At 48.3% G+C, this 24,863-nt stretch overlaps 1 protein-coding gene and 1 long non-coding RNA gene across 7 annotated transcripts in view; one reads left to right on the top strand and one right to left on the bottom strand.

Moving 5' to 3' along the window:
- ACACB (acetyl-CoA carboxylase beta) overlaps nucleotides 1–21,240 on the bottom strand; it is a 68,337-nt gene extending 47,097 nt beyond the window's left edge. For 2 of the 6 annotated variants that reach the window (XR_014150497.1, XM_081836489.1), the window contains exons 1-9: nucleotides 21,090–21,240; nucleotides 14,289–14,947; nucleotides 6,100–6,232; nucleotides 4,829–4,967; nucleotides 4,639–4,748; nucleotides 3,832–3,913; nucleotides 2,905–3,003; nucleotides 1,851–1,960; nucleotides 753–863 (exon numbers count right to left, since the gene is read on the bottom strand). Coding sequence is in view for 4 of the 6 variants with exons in the window: in XM_081836489.1 (XP_081692615.1) it covers nucleotides 753–863; nucleotides 1,851–1,960; nucleotides 2,905–3,003; nucleotides 3,832–3,913; nucleotides 4,639–4,748; nucleotides 4,829–4,967; nucleotides 6,100–6,232; nucleotides 14,289–14,938 (1,434 nt within the window). In the remaining 2 variants the exon portion in view is untranslated. The remainder of the gene's footprint in view (nucleotides 1–752; nucleotides 864–1,850; nucleotides 1,961–2,904; nucleotides 3,004–3,831; nucleotides 3,914–4,638; nucleotides 4,749–4,828; nucleotides 4,968–6,099; nucleotides 6,233–14,288; nucleotides 14,948–21,089) is intronic. The other 4 variants (XM_081836488.1, XM_081836486.1, XR_014150496.1 and 1 more) reach the window with 3 other exon arrangements.
- LOC309327364 overlaps nucleotides 1–24,863 on the top strand; it is a 53,341-nt gene that overhangs the window by 4,272 nt on the left and 24,206 nt on the right. The window lies entirely within an intron of this gene.

Here is a 24,863-nt window from a genome sequence, read left to right on the forward strand (position 1 = left end):
GAGGCACTGTCACGGTTCCAGGATACACCCAGCCAAAGCCCTCAAGGAGGGAGTGGAGAAATGCGACTTGGGGGGAGTCCCGAGGGCCAGACAGAGAGGACTCAATGTAGAGCCATATTCAGCTCCTAGACTTGAGGTTCTCTGCACCCGCGGCAAAGAGCAGCACCTGAATTTCGTTTTAGTGTATTTGTAACATACCCCGGCCTCAACTTCCAAAAGGAAGCCTAGCAGTCAACATGCTTTGTCCTTGGCTATGGAAACTTTTCATACATGAAGCAAAACCTCAGATAGTTGCAAATGTTCTGAAGTGGCACTTGCATGGATTATAAGATTATAAAATGGATATTTTAGTGTGGCAGCACCTGCACTCTGGAACCCCCTGCCTATTTACACCAGGCACTCTTTTTGGCACCAGCTAAAAACATTATTGTTTAGACAAGCCTACCTAGATATGTGGAATGTTGATGTATTTTTTATTCATTTATTGCAGTTTATTGCTGATTTTATCTTTTGAACATCAAAGAATTGTTTTTACTTATAATTTTATTAACTCTCTTTGCAAACTGATTTGATGGTTTATTTGTTTGTTTTACAATCAAGTGGCGTATACATTCTATGAAATTAAATTAATTAATACAGGAATGCCACATTAACATAACAAGTTAACCGTAAACAAACAATTAAACATTTAATTGTTAATTGGAGAAAAGGGCGGGGTAAATTAATAATAAATCCACCACGGCAGCTTTCACCTGTCTGAAGCGGGTGGGAAACTCTTCTGCCGCTTCCACTATCCGGATTCCTTTGCCGCCCCCTCCCTCCGAAGCCTTGATCATCACAGGGTAGCCAATTCTCTCGGAAGCCTGAGAGAAAGGAAATTTCAGAAAAAGGAAAGGAAAATAAGAGTCAGATGGCAAAGAGCTAAAGGACCATTCTCCGCTAATCGCAGCCCCGGACTACGGAGCGAACCATCTTCTCTGGGAGGCCAAGGCCTGTGCTTCTCTCAGGCTAAGTGTGGACAGCCTATACTTCCTTCAGTACAAAATGGTGGCTGATTCACCCCGTGAAAAGTGCCCAGCTACACACACACAGAGCTATGGGCTCCTTAAGGAACAAGGCCGCTGGCTGCCCCCCAGGGAGTTACCACCTTTGCCCAATACAAATGCTGCCCCACTCCTCCTCAATGTGTCATGTTTCAGGGTTGAAATGCAGATCAAAATTCAGCCCTGAACCCCGAGGCTTAAAAATTTGGTGGGAAAGGGAGAAACTTGGTTGTCTCAGCTTCTCTCACTTAGTAAGGGCTGATGAGAAAAGCCTTGGTTGCAAATTCTTCCTGCAATGTGGCTGTTAAACTGCACAGGATTTCTTCAAGGCTGATAATGTTTCTTTTTGAGAAGGAAGCTGTGTGTGGAGAATGCAACCCTTTTCAGGTGTGTTGTGGCCCTGAGGAAAACCCCCTTTTGCAGCTGGAATGTGCCTTGGGAGGAAATTCTGCTGGGGGTTTTGCTCAGGACTCTCCTGAATCCACCGTCCATCAATTTCAGGGGGTGATTCCAAGTCAGGCAGCATCCGCTGGGCTCAGGGCTTGCTTGCTGGGGGCAGCTGGAGGAGCAGCAGATCTGACCTCCAGAGCCGCTTGCTGCCTCCTGTGCCTCTTCCTCCACCGTCGCCATCCCCCTGCTCCCTCTCCCGCCACCTTCAGGGCTTCCCCTGGCTGCCTCAAGTTGCCTTAGGTGGTGGCAGAGTGAGGAGGAGTCGGTTGGCATCTTCTGTCCTAGTCTGGCCCTGGCAGGGCCACAGGTCAGGCACCCCTGCTCTGAAGTCCAAAGTCCCCTCTGAACCTGCGTTACCTCCAGGCCTTCATCCTGATCCCTAACGCAGCCCTGCCAATACGTCTCCAGGGGGACAGTGATGGTTCTTGGCTGCTCCTTCTCGTCCTCCATCCACTCAGCAACCAAACCTGGAAACATTCACATCAAGAAGCCTCAGAGTGATGGCCACAGGGATGTAAGAACAGCCGGGCTGGATCCGACCAGAGGCCTATCCGGACTGGCATCCCACAGGCAGCACATGTAAGCAAAGCCCTGCTGGATCAGGCTGGGGGGGGGCATCAAGCCCAGCATCCTGATCTCATCCTTGCCAACTAGATGCCCCAGTGAAGTCCAGAAGCAGAACATGAGCCCAGGAGCAGCCCTCTCCCTTGGTTGCTCCCCAGCCGCTGGAATTCAGAGGCTTCAGGTCCTGGAAGTAACACACAGCGATCACGAGGAGTATTCTCTCCCTCTTTCCAAGCACTGGAACTCATGGATGTCCAGCGAAGCTGAATGTTGAAAGATTGGGAGAGGACCAAAGAAAGGACCTCTTCATGCAGCGCAGAGTTGAACTATGGAACTCACTCCCACAGGAGGCAGTGAGACGGTCACCAGCCCAGGAAATTGGACAAATTCATGGCTGCTGAAACCACAGGAGAGTTGCTCTTGGGTTTGGGTTCTGCTTGTTGGTTTTCCATTGAGAATGGCTGGGGAAACCCAGCCAGATGGGTGAGTTGTTGTTGTTGTTGTTGTTGTTGTTGTTGTTGTTGTTGTTGTTGTTGTAGTAGTAGTATCTGGTTGGCCAGTGTGAGAACAGAATGCTGGACAAGATACAAATGGAGACTTAATCTTCCTCAGCTCATGTCAAACACTGCAGAGGTAGGTAGGAGGGCAACAAAATGTGAGAGAGGCTCCATTTCACAAAAACAGGCCTTGGTTTCTGCCGTGCTCCTTGAGCCCTGAACCTCCACTCTGTCCCATCCCCTCTGGGCATGTGTAGAGTGAAGCTGGGATCAGGGGAGGCCTGCAATTGTTGGGGAGCACCAACCAGAAGCCTGAGCTAGGCAGGGACAGAGCGCACGCGTTCTCTTACCACTTCCACTCCAAGGCAATGTGGGGATATGGACCGTCTGGGCCACAATGGTGGAAGCCACTTTGTCCCCCAGAGCCCACATGGCTTCACTGGGCGGGCCTGGCAAAACAGAACAAGTCGTCCTGGGGTAAGTGCAGGAAGAAACCAGCAAGAACTGTACTTACTTGGGCAAGGCCCAGCGGGACGGATGGTCCCCTCGCACAACAGCATGAGAGCCCATCCGTTCGTAGGCAGGATTGGAAGAGCGTAAGGAAGCAGCCAGGAGAGGCCCCACAAGGAGCCCAGCAGAGCTCCCTTGCTTACACTCGCTCCGCACGCTGCTTGTTTTTAGTTTCTGCACCACAGAAACTCCATCAGTGCTCCTGTTCCAACAGGCAGGTTGGCACACGACTCATCCTGCATCTGCCCATTTAACAGTGCCACCAACATGCAAGAGGACAGGTCCCTGCCCCAGGCAGCTTACAGTCTGTAGTGCTATACAGGATATAACACAGGAGGAGCTGGTGCTCGTCTTGTGGCCCCAGTTTTGCAATTTACTACAGCAGACAATTGTCTATTTTTGTATCCATGTGGACACACACAGAGCAATCTCTCAGTGCATAAACAACCTTGAAATCAGCCATATTAACAGGTACACAGCAGCATGCATTTCAAAGACACTGAGCCAGCTCCCCATGTCAGTCTTTTGGAAATCTAAGATTCTGCCATGCACACCACAAAATATCAATTCACAGGAGGAGAAATTGGCAAAAACACATCTCATAAAACAAGCAAAACACTGACCCTGTCCCCAAATAAACCCGGCAAAAAAGAAGATTGTACCTTCAAAAGCCACCCCCCCCCCAGTTTTCCTCCAAAGGAATCTTAGGAGACGCTGTTGTGCCCACTGTCAAAATAGTAGGGACCCCTGCACGAAAGAATGCCTACCTAGAAAAGCAATGCCGTGTTTGTGAAGCAATTCTGGAAGTTTTGGATTTTCCGATGCGTGTCCCCAACCAGCCCAAACAGCCTGCAATGAAAGCATTTAAGAAACAGACGTCAGATCCATAAACAGCTGCTTGGACTCAAGATCTGCCCTACAGAGCCCAAAGACTACAAGAGAGGCGTATTGCAGAGAACTCCCCAAGGGGAGCAGAGGAGCTTTGGCCACCTTCACACCATGCATTTAAAGCAACGGGATACCACTCTAAACAGTCCTGGCTTCCCCCAAAGAAGTCTGGGAGATGTAGTTTGTTATGGGTGCATTCTCTCCCAGAGCTACAAATCCCGAGTTCTCTGTGAAGAGGGATTGACTATTAAACCACTCTAGAAACTGCAGCTCTGGAAGGAGAACAGGGGTCTCCTGACAACTCTCAGCACCCTTAGCAAACTACAGTTCCCAGAATACTGCTTAAGTTGCTTTCCAAGGGCTTTAATTCCGAGGAGGGAAACCGGTTGAGAGTGCAGAGGGTCGCAGAGCCACCTTATTGCCATTCCCCACCCAGAGCACCCGCTGCCTGAGCCAGCAGAGTCTCTCTATCTGTCCCCAGAAATCCTTTGCATTGCATGGAGGTTTCATGGCAGACACACGGAGGATCCAAACACAAAAGGCTGCGGAAAGCACTCCAAGGAAGCAAGCTCAAGAGCTACACACCTGTTGTAAACAACTGATCCTCAAAGCCGCCAAACCAAAACTGTTCTGTTGTCTTGTTCTCCGGAACAGGAAAGAGGCAGATAGAGCATTTCAGACCTTACCTGCACTGGAATCCTTTTTGAAATATCCACAATTAATTCTACGTTGGCATAATTGTTATTATTCGTTCCTCCGGGGACTGGCACATACTGGTCGGCCATTTTTATATACTCTGAAAAATTGTAACGGTAGAATTATTTGCAGTGCTGAATGTGCATGCAGAGACAGGGCGGCCACACTCTCGCTGCTTACCTGCATTTGCTTTGAGGTCTTCGGGTGTCACCATGACCACGAATCTAATGGCCCGTTCATTGCGGAACATCTCATAGGCCCAGCGACGGATAGAGCGCATGCACTTCACGGCCGCAATGCCATTGTTGGCAATAAGGACCTGGGAAGAAACCACACACAGGTAATGTTTGTTACTGATTATTGTTAGAATCATGGAATCACAGAGTTGTAAGGGACCCCCTGCGATGCAAGAATCTCAACTGAAGCATCTAAGCAGCTAATCCTGGAAAGATTTCCAGCTGGAGAATGGAGAGCACCCCAATCCCTCCTCCAAAGACTACAAGAGAAGTGTGGGCCACATTCACACCCTACACTTTAAAGCAGCCGTTCTCAACCTCGGGCTGCACTGAAGATTGGTGGAGGGCCGTCCCCCCCCCCAAAAAAAATTGGAAGGGGCCTAAAAGAGCTCAGCCTCTAGGACAGGGGTAGGCAACCTAAGGTCCGTGGGCCAGATGCGGCCCAATCGCCTTCTAAATCCGGTCTGCGGACAGTCCAGGAATCAGCGTGTTTTTACATGAGTAGAATGTGTGCTTTTATTTAAAATGCATCTCTGGGTTATTTGTGGGGCATAGGAATTCGTTCATTTAATTTTTTTCCAAAATATAGTCGGGCCCCCCACATGGTCTGAGGGATGGTGGACTGGCACACGGCTAAAAAAGTTTGCTGACCCCTGCTCTAGGAGTTGGTGCCCCTGATGATGACCTACTTACTATATACCCTTAAGTATTTATTAAGCCCACCCTTCACCATAGGGTTCCAGGGTGGGTTCCATAAAGCTTAGTACAATGAAACCATGTAATGCACAAATATTAAATTGGGGGGGGGGGAGAGAGAGCGCGATAGTCTAACCTCATCCTCCAAACCCAAAACTCTGTGCAAAAGAGTGTCTTGGTCTTCTTAAAAATGGAAAGAAAAATGAATGAAAAGTGATACAAATATGGTGGTGGACCCAACCTTCCTTGGAGGTTTTTAAACAAAGGTTGGATGGTCATCTGTCAAGGATTCTTTAGCAGTGATTCCTGCACTGCAGGGGGCTAGGCTAGATGACCCTTGGCGTCCCCTCCAATTCTGCAACTCTGTGATTCTATGAAAAATTTGCATTTGAGCTCTGCACCTTATGCCCAAAGAGGGCGACTATGCATACCCTCCTGGAGATATCTTTTAGAAGCCCACAAGAAACCCAGCCATGGTCGCAAACCCCCTGATGTGCTACCCTTCTCTGGGGATGCTACCTTTTCAATGACACGGTTTCCTCCAAAACGAGTCACAAACTCCGCAGGCGAGGCCACCGTGAAGTCCCTGTGCAAGTCTAGCTTCCTTTGCTCACGCCCCTTCTTGGTCAGGTGCATCCCCGACATGCTGGGTCTGGAAGGGGGGAGAAGACGGAGGGAAATTAAGAGGGGAGGCTGACCTGGTAGGACTGATAGGAAGCAGGAGTCACAGGCAGCAACTCCTTGGAACCAGAAGGGCAGCTCAAGGAGGAGCAAGCTTTCAAACCACCGCTCCTCTGGTTATCAAGGGCGAACCAGAAATGCCCTCCAGGTGACAAGTACTGAATAATTCCACATTTCTTGTTGTTGTTTTTCTCCTCTTTTCAGACCAAAATGACTCACCAAGTGTAGGCTGGCTCAGAAATGTGTTTGTGATCTATAAACTTTGGAGAACTCGTTTGAAAGCTGCAGAAGAAATTGTCTATGTCTGACCACAAGGACACCCAGCAGGTCTTCTCCCAATGCAGTGCCAAGAGCAAAGAGTCACCAGCCTCAAGGCTGCTGGTTTGAGACCAGGAAGACTCCCTTCGCTCTGTCTCTATGTGAATGAAATGTCACCACAGTGAAACAAATTGGTGGCCTATTCAGGACACAACATGCAACCTAGTGGCAGAATTCACCCCCCTAGTGATGATGACTAGCTTACATGGTGGCTTTAAAAGGTGACAAAGGGAAGTGAGATCTTAGAGGGAGCCTCCATGTGCAAGCACATCATACCACCAAATAATGCCAAATGCTGGGCACAAGGAGAGGAGGGCTGCTGCTGGTGAGCTGGAAACAGAAGGCTGGGTTAAGCAAGACTTGGCCTGACCCAGGCAATCCTTACCCAAATTCTCACCTTCCGTATGCCCCCCTAACTAAGGAGAGGCAAAGGAGGGCAGCTTGCCACTCAGCTTCTGCTCCTTGCTGCTATCTCCTTGCCTCTCGCCAAGTGCTTGCAGGGCTGGCCTCAGTCCTCCCAGAAATGCAGCTGCCGGGCAAGATTAGGCCGGGGAGGGGGGCAACAAACACCATCCGGAGCAAAGGACAAAAAGTGAGTGAGGCAGTTTTGACTGGGAATTTAGCCTAATCATCAAAATAAAAATTAATAACCACTCCTTCCGATAGCAAACACAGGTGGTGAGTTAAGACAAGAGGAAACTGCTCCCACCGCTGGCTCCCCCCATGAATGCTGAGCAGTCCAGAAGCCACAGAACATTTGAGTGCCAGCTGGAAAAGAAGAATGAAAAATGGAAGCGGGGAGAGAGAGAAAAAGGAGGAGTGGAAATCCCCTCTTGGAAAGAATGACAGGCTCATGAACATGAGCACTCCGCTAGGGTATATATTTCCAAACACAAACACCCCACACTCACAGAACTCTTCAGTCTTCAAGAAACAGACAGATCTCCAGTAACTTTAGCAAATTTCTCTTGATGGTCATCTTGCAGTGACCTCAGCCTTTGGGGGATGGGGGAAGGGGTAATGTGCCCTTTCATATACAAATCTGAACCTGGACTAATTGGCATTTCAAAAAGAAAGTATAAGCAGTCGCAAAGCAATATGAAAAATGTATCTCCACCCCACGCAGTCATTTAGTCAAGTTCGTCAGGCCATAGTTTTGTTGGGATGCATGGACCCCTAGAGGGTAAACCCTTTGAAATCTCTTGTCACAGAGGCAGGCAGTCTAGTCCCTATCTAATGCAGACTGCAGGCTGCAGGATCCTGGGGCCCTGGGGCTTGCCCCCTCCCTCAAAAGCTCCTCTCCAGAGTTGGGACATACAAAGTGTGAGCTCTCTTCAACTGCACTTGACCTTCTCAGATAATCTGTGCAAGAGGAAATGGAAGCCCTGCTTGGTCAGAGGGTCTTCTCATCAGGAGACAGGGGCCCGGGCAAACATCCGGCCATGCCACCCTCTGACTGGGGAAACACAGCTGCGCTGTGGGACCCTAGTAGCTAAACCCACATTTTGAGTGGTGCATTTTGTGGGGTGGGGGAGGGGGGAAGGGAAGAGAAAAGAATCTTAATAACATATATTTAGAGAATTAATTTATTTTAAAGCCACCTTTCCAACTGCTTCACGCAATATGCAATGCATGACACATTTAAACAACTCACACTCAAAGCCTTATAAATCAGAATTTACAAATTTTGTTTTGCTATAAAAATATGCAAATTTGGGGCGGGGGACTCATAAATAGTGTGGTGCCAAAAGAATTCAGGAGGACCCTGAGTTCCCTTATATACAGCAGAAATACTGATACAAAGGACTCCCTCTCCACAGCACCATGTGAATTTTGGTTTTCATAATGGTCTTAAGTACTTTACCAACCTAATATTAAGTCTCCCCCAGAAATAGCCTTGGAGGTTTTTAGGCAGAGGTTGGATGGCCCTCTGTCATTCATGATCTAGATGATCCCTGCACTGCAGGGAGCTGGACTAGATTACCATCAGGATCCCTTCCAACTCTACAGATCTATGATTCTATACTATGCTGCTTTGATGCACTTATGTTATTTTTACTATATTGATATGTTTATTGAAGTAAATCAAAACCTTCATTAAATAAAAATAAATCAGGATAAATTATACTGGAATCAGTGTCTCCCATGTACTCCCAAGGCGGGCACACAATTTTGCTTATTTCTGCTTTTGGCAAAAACTTAACCCAATTTTTAGATGACAGGCAGGGAAAGCAAGGGGAAAGGAAGATCAACTAACCTGACAAGATGCTGTGAAATTAGTCCCCCCCTCACTTTCCAAACTGGATGTTTAAAAGTAAAACGCAGTGCGGGCAGGGAGGGAAGAGGGCAAGAAAGCTTTAAAATGGAAGAGGCAAGCAAGGGTCAAGGGTGGGAAACACAGTGACGTCACACAAGAAACGTGGATTTTGTTTTGGAAATGGGAAACTCCATCTAGGAGCTTTTCCGGCCACAGCAGTTTTCGAAACACACACCTGCACAATCTTTGCTGACCAAAACGAAGAAGCGGGAGAATCTGGAGAATCCACTCCCCCAATGCACGGGAGGCTCCCAAACACCCAGGGGTGCAATAAAGCAGAGGAAAGGGCTTCTGCAAGCCCCCGCCTGACCTCTGGCACTTCGGAAAACCCCACGCGGGAAACATCGACTGCAGAAAGCCAGGCCCTCTTCTGCCAGGCAGGTGCCTGAAAACACCTCTTAAGCTGGGGGAAAGGACTTGCCCGTCCGGGCAGGGCAGCTGCCGCCTCCCCTCCCCGGCTGAAGGGGACCCCAAGGGGGTCCGAGAGCCCCTCCGGACTTCAGCCGCCAAGTCTCGGCCCTCTCCCGGGGACCAAGTCCCCGGCCCGCCCCCCAGGACTGACCTCCAAAGGCCCCCGGAGCAGCTCCGGTCGGCTCCGCCTTCCTCTGCCGTCCTGCCCGGGGGGGCTTCTGCCGGGAGCCCCCCAGAAGGGGCCCCCGAGGCAGCCTCCTCCGCCCCCGCCCCGCCCCCGCCTCCTCCTGCTGCTGCTGCCGCTCCCTTGCTGCCGCCTGTTGCTCCCCTGGGGGCAAAGCGCCAGCAAGCGCTCGAGCAGCACCAAGCGGCTCAGCCGAGGAAAAGGGCCCCGAGACGCCGCAGAGAAGGAGGCCCCCGGGCGGAGTCCCAAAGACGCGCACGCAACCCTCTCCTAGGCAGGCGAAGCCAAAGGACACCCAGGTCTTGTGCGCAGCAGAGCCCGATTAGTGTCGGATTAGTACCTGGAGAGCCCAGGGTTCAAATCCCTCCCCCCCCCCGCCATGAAGCTCCCTTGGGCAGGTCCCGGCCGAGCCTACCTGGCAGGGCTGTGGGGAGGAGAGATGGCACCATGTGGGTCACCTTGAGCTTCTGGGAGAAAAACGGGGGAGAGAAACACAACAAATAAATTCAGCGCGGGGGGGGGGGGAGAAAACCACGTCCCCCTTTACACTGAGGCGGCAAACCTGCTCTGGTGGCTCAGCCCAAGTCCCGCCTCTGATAGGGACCAGTGTTGCAGGAAAAATCCGAGGGCTCCCTTGGACAAAACCAAGACACCAACCAGGCTAACTTGGAGCAAAACAGCAGCCTGTAGGCTTGGCCTTTATTGAACTGTTGCAACAGGGTGCTCCCCTCACCTGCAGGAGAGAGGAAAGACCCAGAAGAATAGTGTGCAAGGTCTTATAAAAACTTTTGAAATTCCCCTCCTCTAGGTCAAGCCCACCCCCAGAAACATCATGCATACATTACAGAAAGGAGGGGCTGAGGGAGGAGTTGGTGGTAACCTGAGTGTCTTGTCACCTGGCTGGTTCCCCCTTTCCCCCTCCCCATGAGTACTTTCCAGGTGACAGAGGGGAGTTGGCAGTTTCCTGCCCCCTGAGGGAAGATCTGATCAGTGTCCTTTGTTTCAGTCCATGCTGAATCCACTCCCATATGCAAGTTCTTTGTGATCTTGATTGTCTTCTGTCTGGGATCATCAGGGTTGGCATGGGCAGGGCTCCTGTTTATGTGCTGAGACAGTGAAGGGATTATGGCTGACCAGGACTAAGTCACCCCCCTTTGTTAGTTCTTGTCATATGGAGTAAAATAAAAGTGAAACAGTGCAAATCCAATGTATGGTTGATTTTCTATGAATTTATAACAGAAATGTGGCGTATGTAGTGTGTGAGTGTGAAGTTTATACAAACAGAATGATTGGGGTGGGGGGGGGGTTCCTGCTACACCAGCCAGGCACCTGCAGAAAGCTCATCGCCTGACCAACGGGAAACTTTTGCTGGACTCCACCACTGGCTTGACAGACTCACGGAAGGCATGTGGGGTTTGCTTCTCACTGAAATCCAAGTGGTCGCTTTCCTCGTTGCCAAGAGTCCCCTGCGCAAGAGACCCCCAGGGCTGCAAAACCCCTTCACCATTTCTACGTGTCACTACATAGTCCCCCCCCCCATTGCAACAGGAGAGCAGCAGCAAGAGGGAGGCAAGGGGCCTGCCCCCCCCCCAAGAAACAGTCCTTTGTCCTTTGTCCTAATCAGGCCTTTTGTCCTCTGCTTATCAGCAACCCTGGAAGGCTTTGGGAACAACTTGTAGCTAATGTGTTTGCCTGTGTTTAAAAATAAAATGTGTCCTTGTGGACATTAAGGCTTATTGTGTGACACTGCTTCAGAAGAGGTTCTCTTAAAAAAAAAAAATAGAAGCAGGATATAGATCTGTGAAACACCAGATAATAAATAGACTATGGGTATCTGGAATACATTACCAAGCATCTCGGACCCTACGATTGGTTGAGCTGGTTGGTGGTGGCTCCAGCAGAGGCCCTCCGATTCTCACCAGCCCGTGAGGGAGCCTTTTCAGTGATGCCCTCCCTAGTCAGGTGCATCTGCGTCCATCATTATTTATTTTCAGGAGCAATTTTTAAACTTTCCTGCTTGGCCAGGCATTTGGTGACTAAAGAATTACAATTATTAATTGATGCCCTTTATATTCCACCTTTTTTCTCTCCAAGGAGCTCAAGGTGGTGTACATAATGCTCCCCTCCCCCCTTTCACCCTCACAACAGCCCTGTGGGGTGGCGTGGGCTGAGTGACAGGCCCAAGGGCAGCCAGGGAGCTTCATGGCTGAGTGGGGATTCGAACCCTGGTCTTCCAGCTCCTGGAGCCACACTCCAAACAGTGGCACCACACTGGCTCTCACTGTTCCAGGCAACCCTAAGATCACTGGGTGGAAGAATGTTTTTTATCTTTTTGGTTAACTGCTTTTGGAATGTTCTTAACTGTAACTGATTTTAGATGTTTTCAATTGTAGTTCTTTTTAGACTGTTTTAACCCGTTTTAAAACATTTACCTTGCTTTTGTTTTAAATGGCCCATCTGTTTGCCACCCTGGGCTCTTTGGGGAGGAAGTGAGGGATATAAATTCAATAAATAAGCAACAATAATTTCTCGTCTGAAAAACAAACAAACAGGTGATTCCCTCTGCCCCATCTACACATCATCTACACAGTTCCATCAGCTTCAGGATCTGAACTCGCTGCTCTTCTCTCTTTTCACTCACCACTCCTTGCTGTTAGGAAATGTCGGGGACTTTAACAGTTAACTTTTACTAACATGAAGCAGAGAGCTGTGCCTGCCTTTTCTGCTATGCAGCTGGTACAGGGTACAGGCAAGGGCTCCTCCACATTTCTGTTACTCCTGTGATTTCTATTCAAGGGTCAGAGAGGTTCATCTTTTGTCCTGCCACTTTTCCTGGAAAACCCACTGCTTACTGCTGAATTGGAACAAATTCCAGTTGGGTTTTCTGCAGATTGACATTCAGGTTTTCCCAGGAAAAGCGGCAGCACAAAACGAAAACCTCTTGGACCTGTGAATGGAAATCATGGGGCAAACAGAAATGTGGATGAGTCCCTGCCCTTGGAGCCTTGAGCCAAAAAATGCTGGATGCTCAATGCAGGTTGGTGAGCAATGCACATGGCCTTTTAATGCCCCCACCCCATAAGGCCATTTGTAGTGAGTGAGGCATACATTATTATCTGGAGAGTGCTGCCGCCCTCCAGCCACCACCCATTAGAATCATCAATGCCCAAGAAGGGACCCCAAAGAACCTTAAGTCCACAATCTAAAATTACCTAAATCCACCACTGGCTGCAAGCCAAGACCTCGGCTGAACTAAGAAGGGGGTCGTTAATGGGAGTGCTGGATTTCTTAAACAGAAAAGTTCTGGCTTTGGCTGGATGCTGAGCTACCATGAAGCTGAGCTACTCTGGAGATTGTTACCTCTTCATATCACCTATTTTCGTCTTTCAGAAACCACGTCTAAATTTTAAATCAATAATAATAATAATAATAATAATAATAATAATAATTTATTTGCACCCCGCCCATCTGGCTGGGTTTTCCCAGCCACTCTGGGCAGCTTCCAACAAAGATTAAAAATACATTAAAATGTCACACATTAAAAACTTCCCTGAACAGCCTTCAGATGTCTTCTAAATGTCAGGTAGTTGTTGTTCTCTTTGACATCTGGTGGGAGGGCGTTCCACAGGACAGGGGCCACTACCGGGAAGGCCCTCTGCCTGGTTCCCTGTAGCTTTGCTTCTCGCAGTGAGGGAACCGCCAGAAGGCCCTTGGAGCTGGACCTGAGTGTCTGGGCTGGACAATGGGGGTGGAGACGCTCCTTCAGGTATACTGGACCGAGGCCGTTTAGGGCTTTAAAGGTCAGCACCAACACTTTGAATTGTGCTCAGAAACATACTGGGAACCAATGTAGGTCTTTCAAGACCGGTGTTATGTGGTCTTGGCGGCCGCTCCCAGTCACCAGTCTAGCTGCCGCATTCTGGATTAGTTGTAGTTTCCGGGTCACCTTCCAAGGTAGCCCCACGTAGAGCGCATTGCAGTAGTCAAGCATAAAAAAACATTTCTAAACTGACATACAATGAAAGAGACCTCAGCATCTCAAAATGAAAGACTTTTTTTTAAGCCACAACTTCAACAGTTGGAGTAACAAGCAAGGAGCATAGCAAATAAAAAATCAGTTTGCCAAAAAATAAAAGAAGAGGGAAAAGGCACAGAGAAATCTCTTGGCCTGTATCTTGAACTGAACAAAGGAGGAGCCAGGAGCTTCTTCTCTGCCTTTTGGTTCCTTCATATGTTTATTTACTCCATTTGTATCCTTCCCTTCCTCCCAAAGGAGCCCAGCATGTGCCACCACCAAGAAGATGCCCCACCCCCCGTCAAAGCAGAATGTGGCTGGCAGGCCTGTTTTTGAGACTCCCACTCCCATCATCCTGGGCCACTTGGCCTCACTAGCTGGGGCTCATGGGAGTTGGAGTCCAGCAACATTCGGAGGCCACAAGCTCCTCATCCCATCCTTTAAAGCTCAGCCTTCCCCAACCTGGTGCCCTCCAGCTCTTATCAGCCCCAGAAGGACGAAGCATCCTTTGGGGGGAACGTGGCCGTGCTGGCTGGGTGGACATGAGCTGTAAGCCAAAACTTATTGAGGGTATGGGGTTGGGGAAGCTGCTTAAGGTCATAGGCATTCAGCTGCAAAGGAGGGATAGACTGCTGTGAATCAGAAGGAGAGGGGGCTTTGGCATAAGTTAGGAAAGACAGAGAGCACAGGATCTCATATTGTGCCCGTTTCACATGCCATGCTCAAACAAGCTTTTGCCTGGCCCAGCTGCCAGCAGGCTCTCTGGCTGCCATGATGCTTACCTCATCATCCCACTGGTCTCCGACAGGGAGATCAGCGGCGAGGAATCCACGGAGGACGAGGACCCGACGCTGGCCAAGCTGCTCCTCCTCCTGCCCGCCATTTTGAAGGATCCAGCCACAAGCTCGTCATCAGAAGAGTTGTCTTCGAAAGAGCCCAGCACAAACTTGGTCATTGCTTGGCGCCTCAGTTGGGCCTGGCTGCTCTCTGGTTCCTCTCCTGAGAGGGACCGCATTTGCCTCAGCGACTGGCCTGAGGAAGGGACGATGACCCGGCTGAGAGGCCTCCCCGACTCCGTGGCTGGGGAGCCCTGGGCCAAATGACCTGAGGCAGACTGGGGAATTGGGGGCTTGCAGGGGCAGGAGGGGTGTTCTGGCTGCTTAGGGGCACCCACAGAGGCCTGCGTGCTTAGAGGAGGGCACTGCGGTGAGGCATCTTCAGAGTCCTGGCTGGGCCCCATCAGCGGGGGCTGCGACCCACAAGCTTTGGAGAGTTGGAGGGGGGATCCATTGGTGGGAAGATCCAGAGTTTCGGAAGGAAGTGACTGATCTGGGGCAGGCCCTTCCACGACCAGTTTCCTTGGGTAGTTTGCCATTTTGGTCCAAACTAACCAGGCCAAAGTCAGCAAAGAGAAAAAAGCTAGCAGGACCATTCAGAAATCCTGGATGGGGGTGGAAAGAGAGAAGAATATTTACAGGTGGTAGTAGGAAAAACCACACACACAAACACATACTTCTAGAGTTCTGAAAGTTAACCTAAGGTCACCTTTGGCAACCTGGTGCTCTCCAGACAAACTACAGCCCCCGCCAGCATTGAAAAGCCAGCAGCAAAATGGATAATTTTGCATTTTAAAAAATCTGTTCTGCTGCTGCTGCATCAGCTGCCTCCCCCACAAGCTTTTATTAAATGCAAGCTCTCACCACAGAATTATAAACACACAAATAAATTGATACTGGGCCCCTCAAAACTGAAAAAGAGCTTTCCTCAGCTCTGACCCCATGATCAAGTTAAGAGGAATTCCAAGGACCATATGGGCCAGATACATGCACAAACACAGACAACAACAGCATCCACCACACTGTAGAACTGCTGCCCCAAGACCTTCACTTAAAAAGAGACACAACAACACATAGCAGGCCTTTGCTCCAGGAAAGATCCACCTCTTACAGTATTTTATATTGCAGCCAATGGAATCTCTTCGCTGATCTATCTCTCTGCTGCCAGGTCCTGCGGCTGAGCCAGAGGGGCTCTTGAAACATGAGCTATTTTTGTTAAGTTGTGGGTGAACATATCAGACGACACAGCAATTCTTCAGACAGCTCTTGTTTATTCACAGGCCAGAACAGAACTGAACTGAAGGGTTCAGCCAGCCTGCTTATATAGAGCTCCACTAGATTGCAACTGTAACACTTTCTGTAACTATCCAATCACTGAACGTCACTTTCAATCCGTTATTTGCATATGTGGACCTGAGTGAAAACTATCTACAGTATCCCCCTGCTGGCCCACGGTGAGAACTTCAGTACATAACAATTTTCATTCTCCAAAAGCAGCCCCCAAAAGCAGCAAAGTCTGCCAGTTCTCCTGTGCCATGGCCTGAGCATAAGGCAACACCCCCGCCTCCTGGAGCAAGAGCTTCAGCACAGAGACACCTGTCATGCCTGGAAGGACGGGGGCAGGGGCAGCCTTTCTGTCAGGTGGAGGGAGGCAGCCACCTCGGGGGCAGATTCTGAGGGGCAATCTGCTCAGCTTTGGAACAGGCACCCCCTCCCCCTGACGTGCATCCCACCAGCATTTACACAGGTTGCTGAGAAATAAATGGAGAAATAAATTGGCCTTCCCTTGCTCAGGGATAGTAGCCCAACTGAGGGGAGGCTTGGAACAGGCCAGGCAGCGGCCCCCAGCAATTTCTAGAGGGAGTCTCTGTGTGTGTGTGTGTCCTTACCTTGCAATCCCCACTTTACTCAATTTCACTTATGTGTGCAGGGCCCCAGAACTTAAGCCCCGCGTAAGGGGAGGCTGTATATGGAATTGCAGAGGGGAGCATAATGTCTCCACTTTGGCCCCTGACAACAAAATGTCTCAGGGGCACAGACACCGACGTGTCACTTTAGGACACACGCCCATCCCTCTCCTCTACCTCGCCCCCCCCCCAATCCTGCCTCCCACGAGATCAATGTCATGTCCAGCACAATCCTAGGCGCTGGTCCATGGGGGTGTCAGCTTACTACAGGCAGCCAATTCAAGGTGGAGATTCTTTTTGGGGATTCATTTGCTTTTAACATTTATTATTTTTATTATTTTTGTTTATTAAATCTGTAAACTACCCTTCATCTGTAGATCTCAAGGCAGTTCACAACATAAAATTACAATATAAGAAACACAAAATACATAAGAACACTAAGAACAAACCAAACAGATACCCCCACCATTCCCACAAGCACATTTAAAAGGCTGTAGAATATTAATTGGCCAAAGGCCTGGTTGAAGAGGAACATTTTTGTCTGGCACCTAAAGGTGTATAATGAAGGCACCAGATGAACCTTCCTGGGGAGAGCATTTCACAAGCAGGGAGCCACTGCAGAAAAGGTCCCGTTCTCGTGTTGCCACCCTCCGGACCTCTTAGAATCATAGAATCATAGAGTTGGAAGACACCACAAGGGCCATCGAGTCCAACCCCCTGCCAAGCAGGAAACACCATCAGAGCACTCCTGACATATGGTTGTCAAGCCTCTGCTTAAAGACCTCCAAAGAAGGAGACTCCACCACACTCCTTGGCAGCAAATTCCACTGTCAAACAGCTCTTACTGTCAGGAAGTTCTTCCTAATGTTTAGGTGGAATCTTCTTTCTTGTAGTTTGGAACCATTGCTCCGTGTCCACTTCTCTGGAGCAGCAGAAAACAACCTTTCTCCCTCCTCTATGTGACATCCTTTTATATATTTGAACATGGCTATCATATCACCCCTTAACCTCCTCTTCTCCAGGCTAAACATGCCCAGCTCCCTTAGCCGTTCTTCATAAGGCATCGTTTCCAGGTCTTTGACCATTTTGGTTGCCCTCCTCTGGACACGTTCCAGTTTGTCTGTGTCCTTCTTGAACTGTGGTGCCCAGAACTGGACACAGTACTCCAGGTGAGGTCTGACCAGAGCAGAATACAGTGGCACTATTACTTCCCTTGATCTAGATGCTATACTCCTATTGATGCAGCCCAGAATTGCATTGGCTTTTTTAGCTGCCGCGTCACACTGCTGGCTCATGTCAAGTTTGTGGTCAACCAAGACTCCTAGATCCTTTTCACATGTACTGCTCTCAAGCCAGGTGTCACCCATCTTGTATTTGTGCCTCTCATTTTTTTTTCCCCAAGTGCAATACTTTACATTTCTCCCTGTTAAAATTCATCTTGTTTGTTTTGGCCCAGTTCTCTAATCTGTCAAGGTCGTTTTGAAGTGTGATCCTGTCCTCTGGGGTGTTAGCCACCCCTCCCAGTTTGGTGTCATCTGCAAATTTGATCAGGATGCCCTTGAGTCCATCATCCAAGTCGTTGATAAAGATGTTGAATAAGACCGGACCCAAGACAGAACCCTGTGGCACCCCACTAGTCACTCTTCTCCAGGATGAAGAGGAATCATTGATAAGCACCCTTTGGGTTCGGTCAGTCAGCCAGTTACAAATCCACTGAGTGGTAGCATAGTCAAGACCGCATTTTACCAGCTTCTTTACAAGAATATCATGGGGCACCTTGTCAAATGCCTTGCTGAAATCAAGGTAGGCTACATCCACTGCATTCCCTTCATCCACCAGGGTTGTAATTCTGTCAAAAACGAGATCAGGTTAGTCCGACATGACTTATTTTCATGACTTATTTCCATGCTGACTATTGGTGATCACAGTATTCCTTTCTAGGTGCTCACAGACTGTTTGCTTAATGATCTGCTCCAGAATCTTCCCTGGTATTGATGTCAGACTGACTGGGCGGTAATTATTTGGGTCCTCTCTTTCCCCCTTTTTGAAAATAGGGATAACATTTGCCCTCCTCCAGTCTGCCGGGACTTCGCCTGTTCTCCAGGAATTCTCAAAGATGACTGCCAGTGGTTCTGAGATCACATCTGCCAGTTCTTTTAATACTCTTGGATGCAGTTCATCTGGCCCTGGAGACTTGAATGCATCTAAACTAGCCAAGTATTCTTGTACTATCTCTTTAGTTATTCTGGGCTGTGTTTCCTCTGCTGAATCATTTGCTCCAAATTCTTCAGGTCGGGCATTGTTTTCTTTATCGGAGAAGACTGAGGCAAAGAAGGCATTGAGGAGTTCAGCCCTTTCTGTGTCCCCTGTTTGCATTTCACCATCTTCTCCTCTGAGTGACCCCACGGTTTCTTTGTTCTTCCTTTTGCTACGAACATACCCATAAAAGCCTTTTTTGTTGCTTTTAACCTCTCAAGCAAGCCTGAGTTCATCTGTGCTTTAGCTTTTCTGACTTTGTGTCTACACATGCTGGCTATTTGTTTGAATTCCTCTTTGGTGGTTCCCCCCCTTTTCCATTTTTTGTACACATCCTTTTTTAATCTTAACTCAGTTAAACGTTCTTTAGATAGCCACCCTGGCTTCTTTAGGCACCTTCCATGTTTCCGTCTCATTGGTATTGCCTGAAGTTGTGCTTTTACTATCTCCCTCTTAACAAACTCCCAGCCATCATGAACTCCCTTTCCTTTTAGTATTACTGTCCATGGGATCTCACCCAGCACTGAGAAATCTGTTTGACCTTATGCTCTTGGCTGAGTTTGACATCCAGCAAATATCTGGGTAATTGAAGTCCCCCATTACTACTATCTCCCTTCCTTTTGCATGCTTGGCCATCTGTTCCAGGAAGGCATCATCTATGTCCTCCATTTGGCTTGGGGATCTATAGTAAACTCCCACAGTGAGGTCCCTGTTATTCTTCTCTCCCTTAATTTTGACCCAAATGCTCTCACTTTGGCTTTGAGGTTCTAAATCTTGGATCTCTTCACAGGTATACACATCCCTGACATATAACGCCACTCCTCCTCCTTTCTTGTCTGGTCTGTTTCTCTGAAATAGATTGTATCCCTCCATTATTACATTCCAGTTGTGGGACTTATCCCACCAGGTTTCAGTGATAACTATTATGTCATATTTAGTTTGCTGTACCTAAATATGAGGAGGAGGAGGAGGAGGTGGTCCAGGTCAGTTATATGGAGAGAGACTGTCCTTGAGGTCTTGCAGTCCTGAGCCGCTTAAGGCTTTATAGGTCAAAACCATACTTTGATTTGGGCCTGGAAACTAATTGGTAGCCAGTGCAGTTGGACCAGGATCGGTGTAAGATGCTCAAACCGTCTTCCTCTGGTGAGCAACCTGGCCACCAAATTTATGCACCATCTGAAGTTTCCGAACCATCTTCAGAGGAAGCCCTACTTAGAACGCATTTCAGTAATCTAACCTTGAGGTTACCAGAACATAGAGAACAGTAGTCAGGCTCAAAACAAAATAAAAAAATTCCTTCCAGTAGCACCTTAAAGACCAACTAAGTTAGTTCTAGGTATGAGCTTTCGTGTGCATGCACACTTCTTCAGATACACCAGTATCTGAAGTCAGGCTGTCCCTGTCCAGATAGGGGCGTAGCTGGGCCACCAGCCGAAGCTGATGGAAGGCACTCTGGGCCACTGAGGCCACCTGAGCCTCAAGGATTCAGGAGGACCCTCAAGCTACGAACCTGCTCCTTCAGAGTAAGTGTAACCCCATCAAGAGCAAGTGATCTCCCACCCATCTGGTCTAGGGAACTGTAATGGTTCTAGGGGTTGCTCGTGCGCAAGTCGTCGCCACACCTGGCTGAGTCACCTGGGTGAACCCTTTCTGTCCGGACAGCCACCCATCCGTGGCTGTCTCAATCGCTGGCAGAATCCGTCAGTGGGCGTTTCTTGAACTTCTTCCAGCAAAGAAGTTCTTTGACGCCAAGTCTCCTCCTACTCTCCCTGCGCGGAAGTCTTCTGTGCAGGGAGGGTGTGGGCAGTGGAGGACCCGCGCTCTCCCTGTTGGTCTCCGGCGAGGAGTCATGGAGCCTCCTCACCGATTCCCCCATCTGCCCCCCTTCTCCACTGGTGCTACGCTGATTTCCTTCCCCCGCAGATGGGCTGCCTCTCTCCCTCCTGGGACGCTCTCCGGCATCCCTCTGGAGCCCTCCCTCCTCCTCTGGCTCCGATGGCAGTTCCCTGACAGGAACCACCCACTAACAGTGCCTCCGTCTTATCTGGATTGAGCTTCACTTTGTTGGCTCTCATCTAGTCCAGCACTTCCACTGCAGATGTAAAGGAGAAATAGAGCTGAGTGTCATCAGCATACTGCTGACAACGTACTCCAAACCTCCGGATAACCCCACCCAGTGGTTTCATGTAGATGTTAAACAGCATAGAGGGGAAAAATTGATGTTTATATGAAAAATCCCACTGAATTCAATAAGACTTACTCCTAAGTAAGGCCACCTTCACCTCATACTTTTAAAGTGCTTTAAACAGTCATGGGTTCTCCCAGAGAATTTTGGGAGCTGTAGTTTGCTGAGAGTTGTTAGGAGACTTCTATTCCCCTCCCAGAGCTACGATTCCCAGAGTGGCTTAACAACCAGCCCCTCTTCACAGGGGTCTCTGGGACATGGAGGGCACTTTCTTCTCCACCCCCTGCCAAATTCAACTCTAGACATATTTCTATGGTGACTGTAGAAGTTGCTCTGCACCATAAACAAACAAATAACCATTAGCAGAAATACGAGCTTCCTTTGGTTTTTGCCACTTACCAGCCTCTCTGAGCCAAGGAGCCCCCTCACCACCAAGCGGCCCAATCTACAAACCCCCTTTCTTCATTCTCAAGAACTAGAGAATCACCGCACCCATCCAGGCGCAGCCGCTGTAGTCTGAGAAGGAGCTTGGCAGCTGTTGCTGTGAAGAAGGTAAACTTCAGATTTGCTTGGTCCTGAGCCAGGCCAAAAAAAGCAGTCAAAACAACCCCCCTCATTTGCATGGTAACGTGATGATAGTTTGCAGCAGGAGGGGGGGGGCAGGGAAAGAGTGGCTCATTATTGCATCGGCCACCTCCTTTGACCAGGCAATACATCAAGAAGTAACCACTGACTGGGGGGGGGGTCCCCCCGAAACATCTATCTGTATTCCTGCTTCAATAAAGTTTGGGAGACGTACAGAACAGAAACAGGTCCTTTTTCAACCCACTGAACTAGGGATGGGAAGCATCTGCAGCCTGGCAAATGTTGCTGGACTCCTTCCCATCAGCCAGAACTGCCAACTGGTTATGGGGAGTGAGAGTTAGAACCCAGCACAGGTTCCTCTCCCCCATGGCTCCTCTGTCTCTGATTTATTTCTTTTAAAAGTGAGAGCGTAAGATCCTAGCCTTTATGGCCTCAGCAGGAGGGTAGTGGTAAAATGTTGAAGACAGCAGCTCGTTGTGATGACCCTCAAAGCCAATTGCTGAAGTTGCTTGCATGAAGTAGGAACCTCATCAAAGAAAAGGAATGAAGGAGCAAGCCTCTGATTATTTCCTTCCTTCTCCAACTTTTGCTTTGTTAATCTGTTGCACACAATAGTAGAACTTGAAAGCCTCCTTATCACCTCATGCACTAGGCAGAACAATGAGTGTCAATCAGCTTAGCATCACTGCAGATGATGTCATCATGCCTGCTCTGTGCTCCATGCACTACAAGCTAATAGAACTCAAAGGTAATGAAATAAATACTGCAAAATAAGGACAGCAAATCTTAAATTTATGTGAGTTATGGAATGCTTAGCCTCTTGCCACAGAATTGTCATCCTAGCAAAGAATGCAGTTTCTGTTTTTACCAACTTGAAACATGAACAAAGGCAACTTGTACAGGAGCACAAATTAGGTACACACAGAACCTTGCCTATATGTAGAACTGGCATGCGGAATTCCCTGCCACATTAGTTCAGGTTATCACTATTAGGAACTTCTGTCAAACTGTGAGCTCATGATTTTTCTGTTGTGTGTGCCTATTCAAAGGTAAGCCCCATCAAATTCAAAGGGTTTACTCCCGGGTAAGAGGGTATTAGATAACAGCCTTTGGTTCTTTTGTTTTCACCTGCTTTCCCTGTTAGCTATTACTTTTTCTGCTTCATTACTGTGCTTTGGTATAGTTTTAATAATATCATTGTTTTAATATCTCAAAAACGTCCAACATGTTGCTTTTAAACTTTGCACTGTGTTTATAAGCCACTTCAGACATCACATTTAGAAGTGGGCAGGGGAAGGATGATATAAATACTAGCAAATAACTTTTCCAGGGATTCCCCAATTTGGTGCACACTTCTTAGGGAATTTAACTATTTTAAGCCTATTTTAAACCAACTGATGTCTTCATGCCTTCATGCCTTCAAACCTGGTGGGATAAGTCCCATGACTGGAATGTAATAATGGAGGGATACAATCTATTTCAGAGAAACAGACCAGACAAGAAAGGAGGAGGAGTGGCGTTATATGTCAGGGATGTGTATACCTGTGAAGAGATCCAAGATTTAGAACCTCAAAGCCAAAGTGAGAGCATTTGGGTCAAAATTAAGGGAGAGAAGAATAACAGGGACCTCATTGTGGGAGTTTACTATAGATCCCCAAGCCAAACGGAGGACATAGACGATGCCTTCCTGGAACAGATGGCCAAGCATGCAAAAGGAAGGGAGATAGTAGTAATGGGGGACTTCAATTACCCGGATATTTGCTGGATGTCAAACTCAGCCAAGAGCATAAGGTCAAACAGATTCCTCACTGGCCTTGCAGACAACTTCGTTGTCCAGAAAGTGGGAGAAGCAACAAGAGGAACAGCCATTTTAGATCTGGTCCTAACCAATGTTGATGACCTGGTTAGTGGGGTAGAAGTGGAAGGATCATTAGGCGCGAGTGATCATGCTCTTCTGAAGTTTACTATACAGCGGAAAGGAGCAGCCAAGCATACCAGGACTCAATTTCTTGACTTTAAGAAAGCCGACTTCATAAAACTTAGGGAAGTGCTGGGTGAAATCCCATGGACAGTAATACTAAAAGGAAAGGGAGTTCATGATGGCTGGGAGTTTGTTAAGAGGGAGATAGTAAAAGCACAACTTCAGGCAATACCAAGGAGACGGAAACATGGAAGGTGCCTAAAGAAGCCAGGGTGGCTATCTAAAGAACTTTTAACTGAGTTAAGATTAAAAAAGGAGGTGTACAAAAAATGGAAAAGGGGGGAAACCACCAAAGAGGAATTCAAACAAATAGCCAGCACGTGTAGACACAAAGTCAGAAAAGCTAAAGCACAGAATGAACTCAGGCTTGCTAGAGAGGTTAAAAGCAACAAAAAAGGCTTTTATGGGTATGTTCGTAGCAAAAGGAAGAACAAAGAAACCGTGGGGTCACTCAGAGGAGAAGATGGTGAAATGCAAACAGGGGACACAGAAAGGGCTGAACTCCTCAATGCCTTCTTTGCCTCAGTCTTCTCCAATAAAGAAAACAATGCCCGACCTGAAGAATTTGGAGCAAATGATTCAGCAGAGGAAACACAGCTCAGAATAACTAAGGAGATAGTACAAGAATACTTGGCTAGTTTAGATGTATTCAAGTCTCCAGGGCCAGATGAACTGCATCCAAGAGTATTAAAAGAACTGGCAGATGTGATCTCAGAACCACTGGCAGTCATCTTTGAGAATTCCTGGAGAACAGGAGAAGTCCCGGCAGACTGGAGGAGGGCAAATGTTGTCCCAATTTTCAAAAAGGGGAAAAGAGAGGACCCAAATAATTACCGCCCAGTCAGTCTGACATCAATACCAGGGAAGATTCTGGAGCAGATCATTAAGCAAACCGTCTGTGAGCACCTAGAAAGGAATGCTGTGATCACCAATAGTCAGCATGGATTTCTGAAAAATAAGTCATGTCAGACTAACCTGATCTCGTTTTTTGACAGAATTACAAGCCTGGTAGATGAAGGGAATGCAGTGGATGTAGCCTACCTTGATTTCAGCAAGGCATTTGACAAGGTGCCCCATGATATTCTTGTAAAGAAGCTGGTAAAATGCGGTCTTGACTATGCTACCACTCAGTGGATTTGTAACTGGCTGACTGACTGAACCCAAAGGGTGCTCATCAATGGTTCCTCTTCATCCTGGAGAAGAGTGACTAGTGGGGTGCCACAGGGTTCTGTCTGGGGCCCGGTCTTATTCAACATCTTTATCAACGACTTGGATGATGGACTCAAGGGTATCCTGATCAAATTTGCAGATGACACCAAACTGGGAAGGGTGGCTAACACCCCAGAGGACAGGATCACACTTCAAAACGACCTTGACAGACTAGAGAACTGGGCCAAAACAAACAAGATGAATTTTAACAGGGAGAAATGTAAAGTATTGCACTTGGGCAAAAAAATGAGAGGCACAAATACAAGATGGGTGACACCTGGCTTGAGAGCAGTACATGTGAAAAGGATCTAGGAGTCTTGGTTGACCACAAACTTGACATGAGCCAACAGTGTGACGCGGCAGCTAAAAAAGCCAATGCAATTCTGGGCTGCATCAAT

Source organism: Podarcis erhardii (assembly GCF_964252035.2).
Source record: "Podarcis erhardii genome assembly, chromosome: 13".
In the NCBI taxonomy this organism is placed as follows: domain Eukaryota; kingdom Metazoa; phylum Chordata; class Lepidosauria; order Squamata; family Lacertidae; genus Podarcis; species Podarcis erhardii.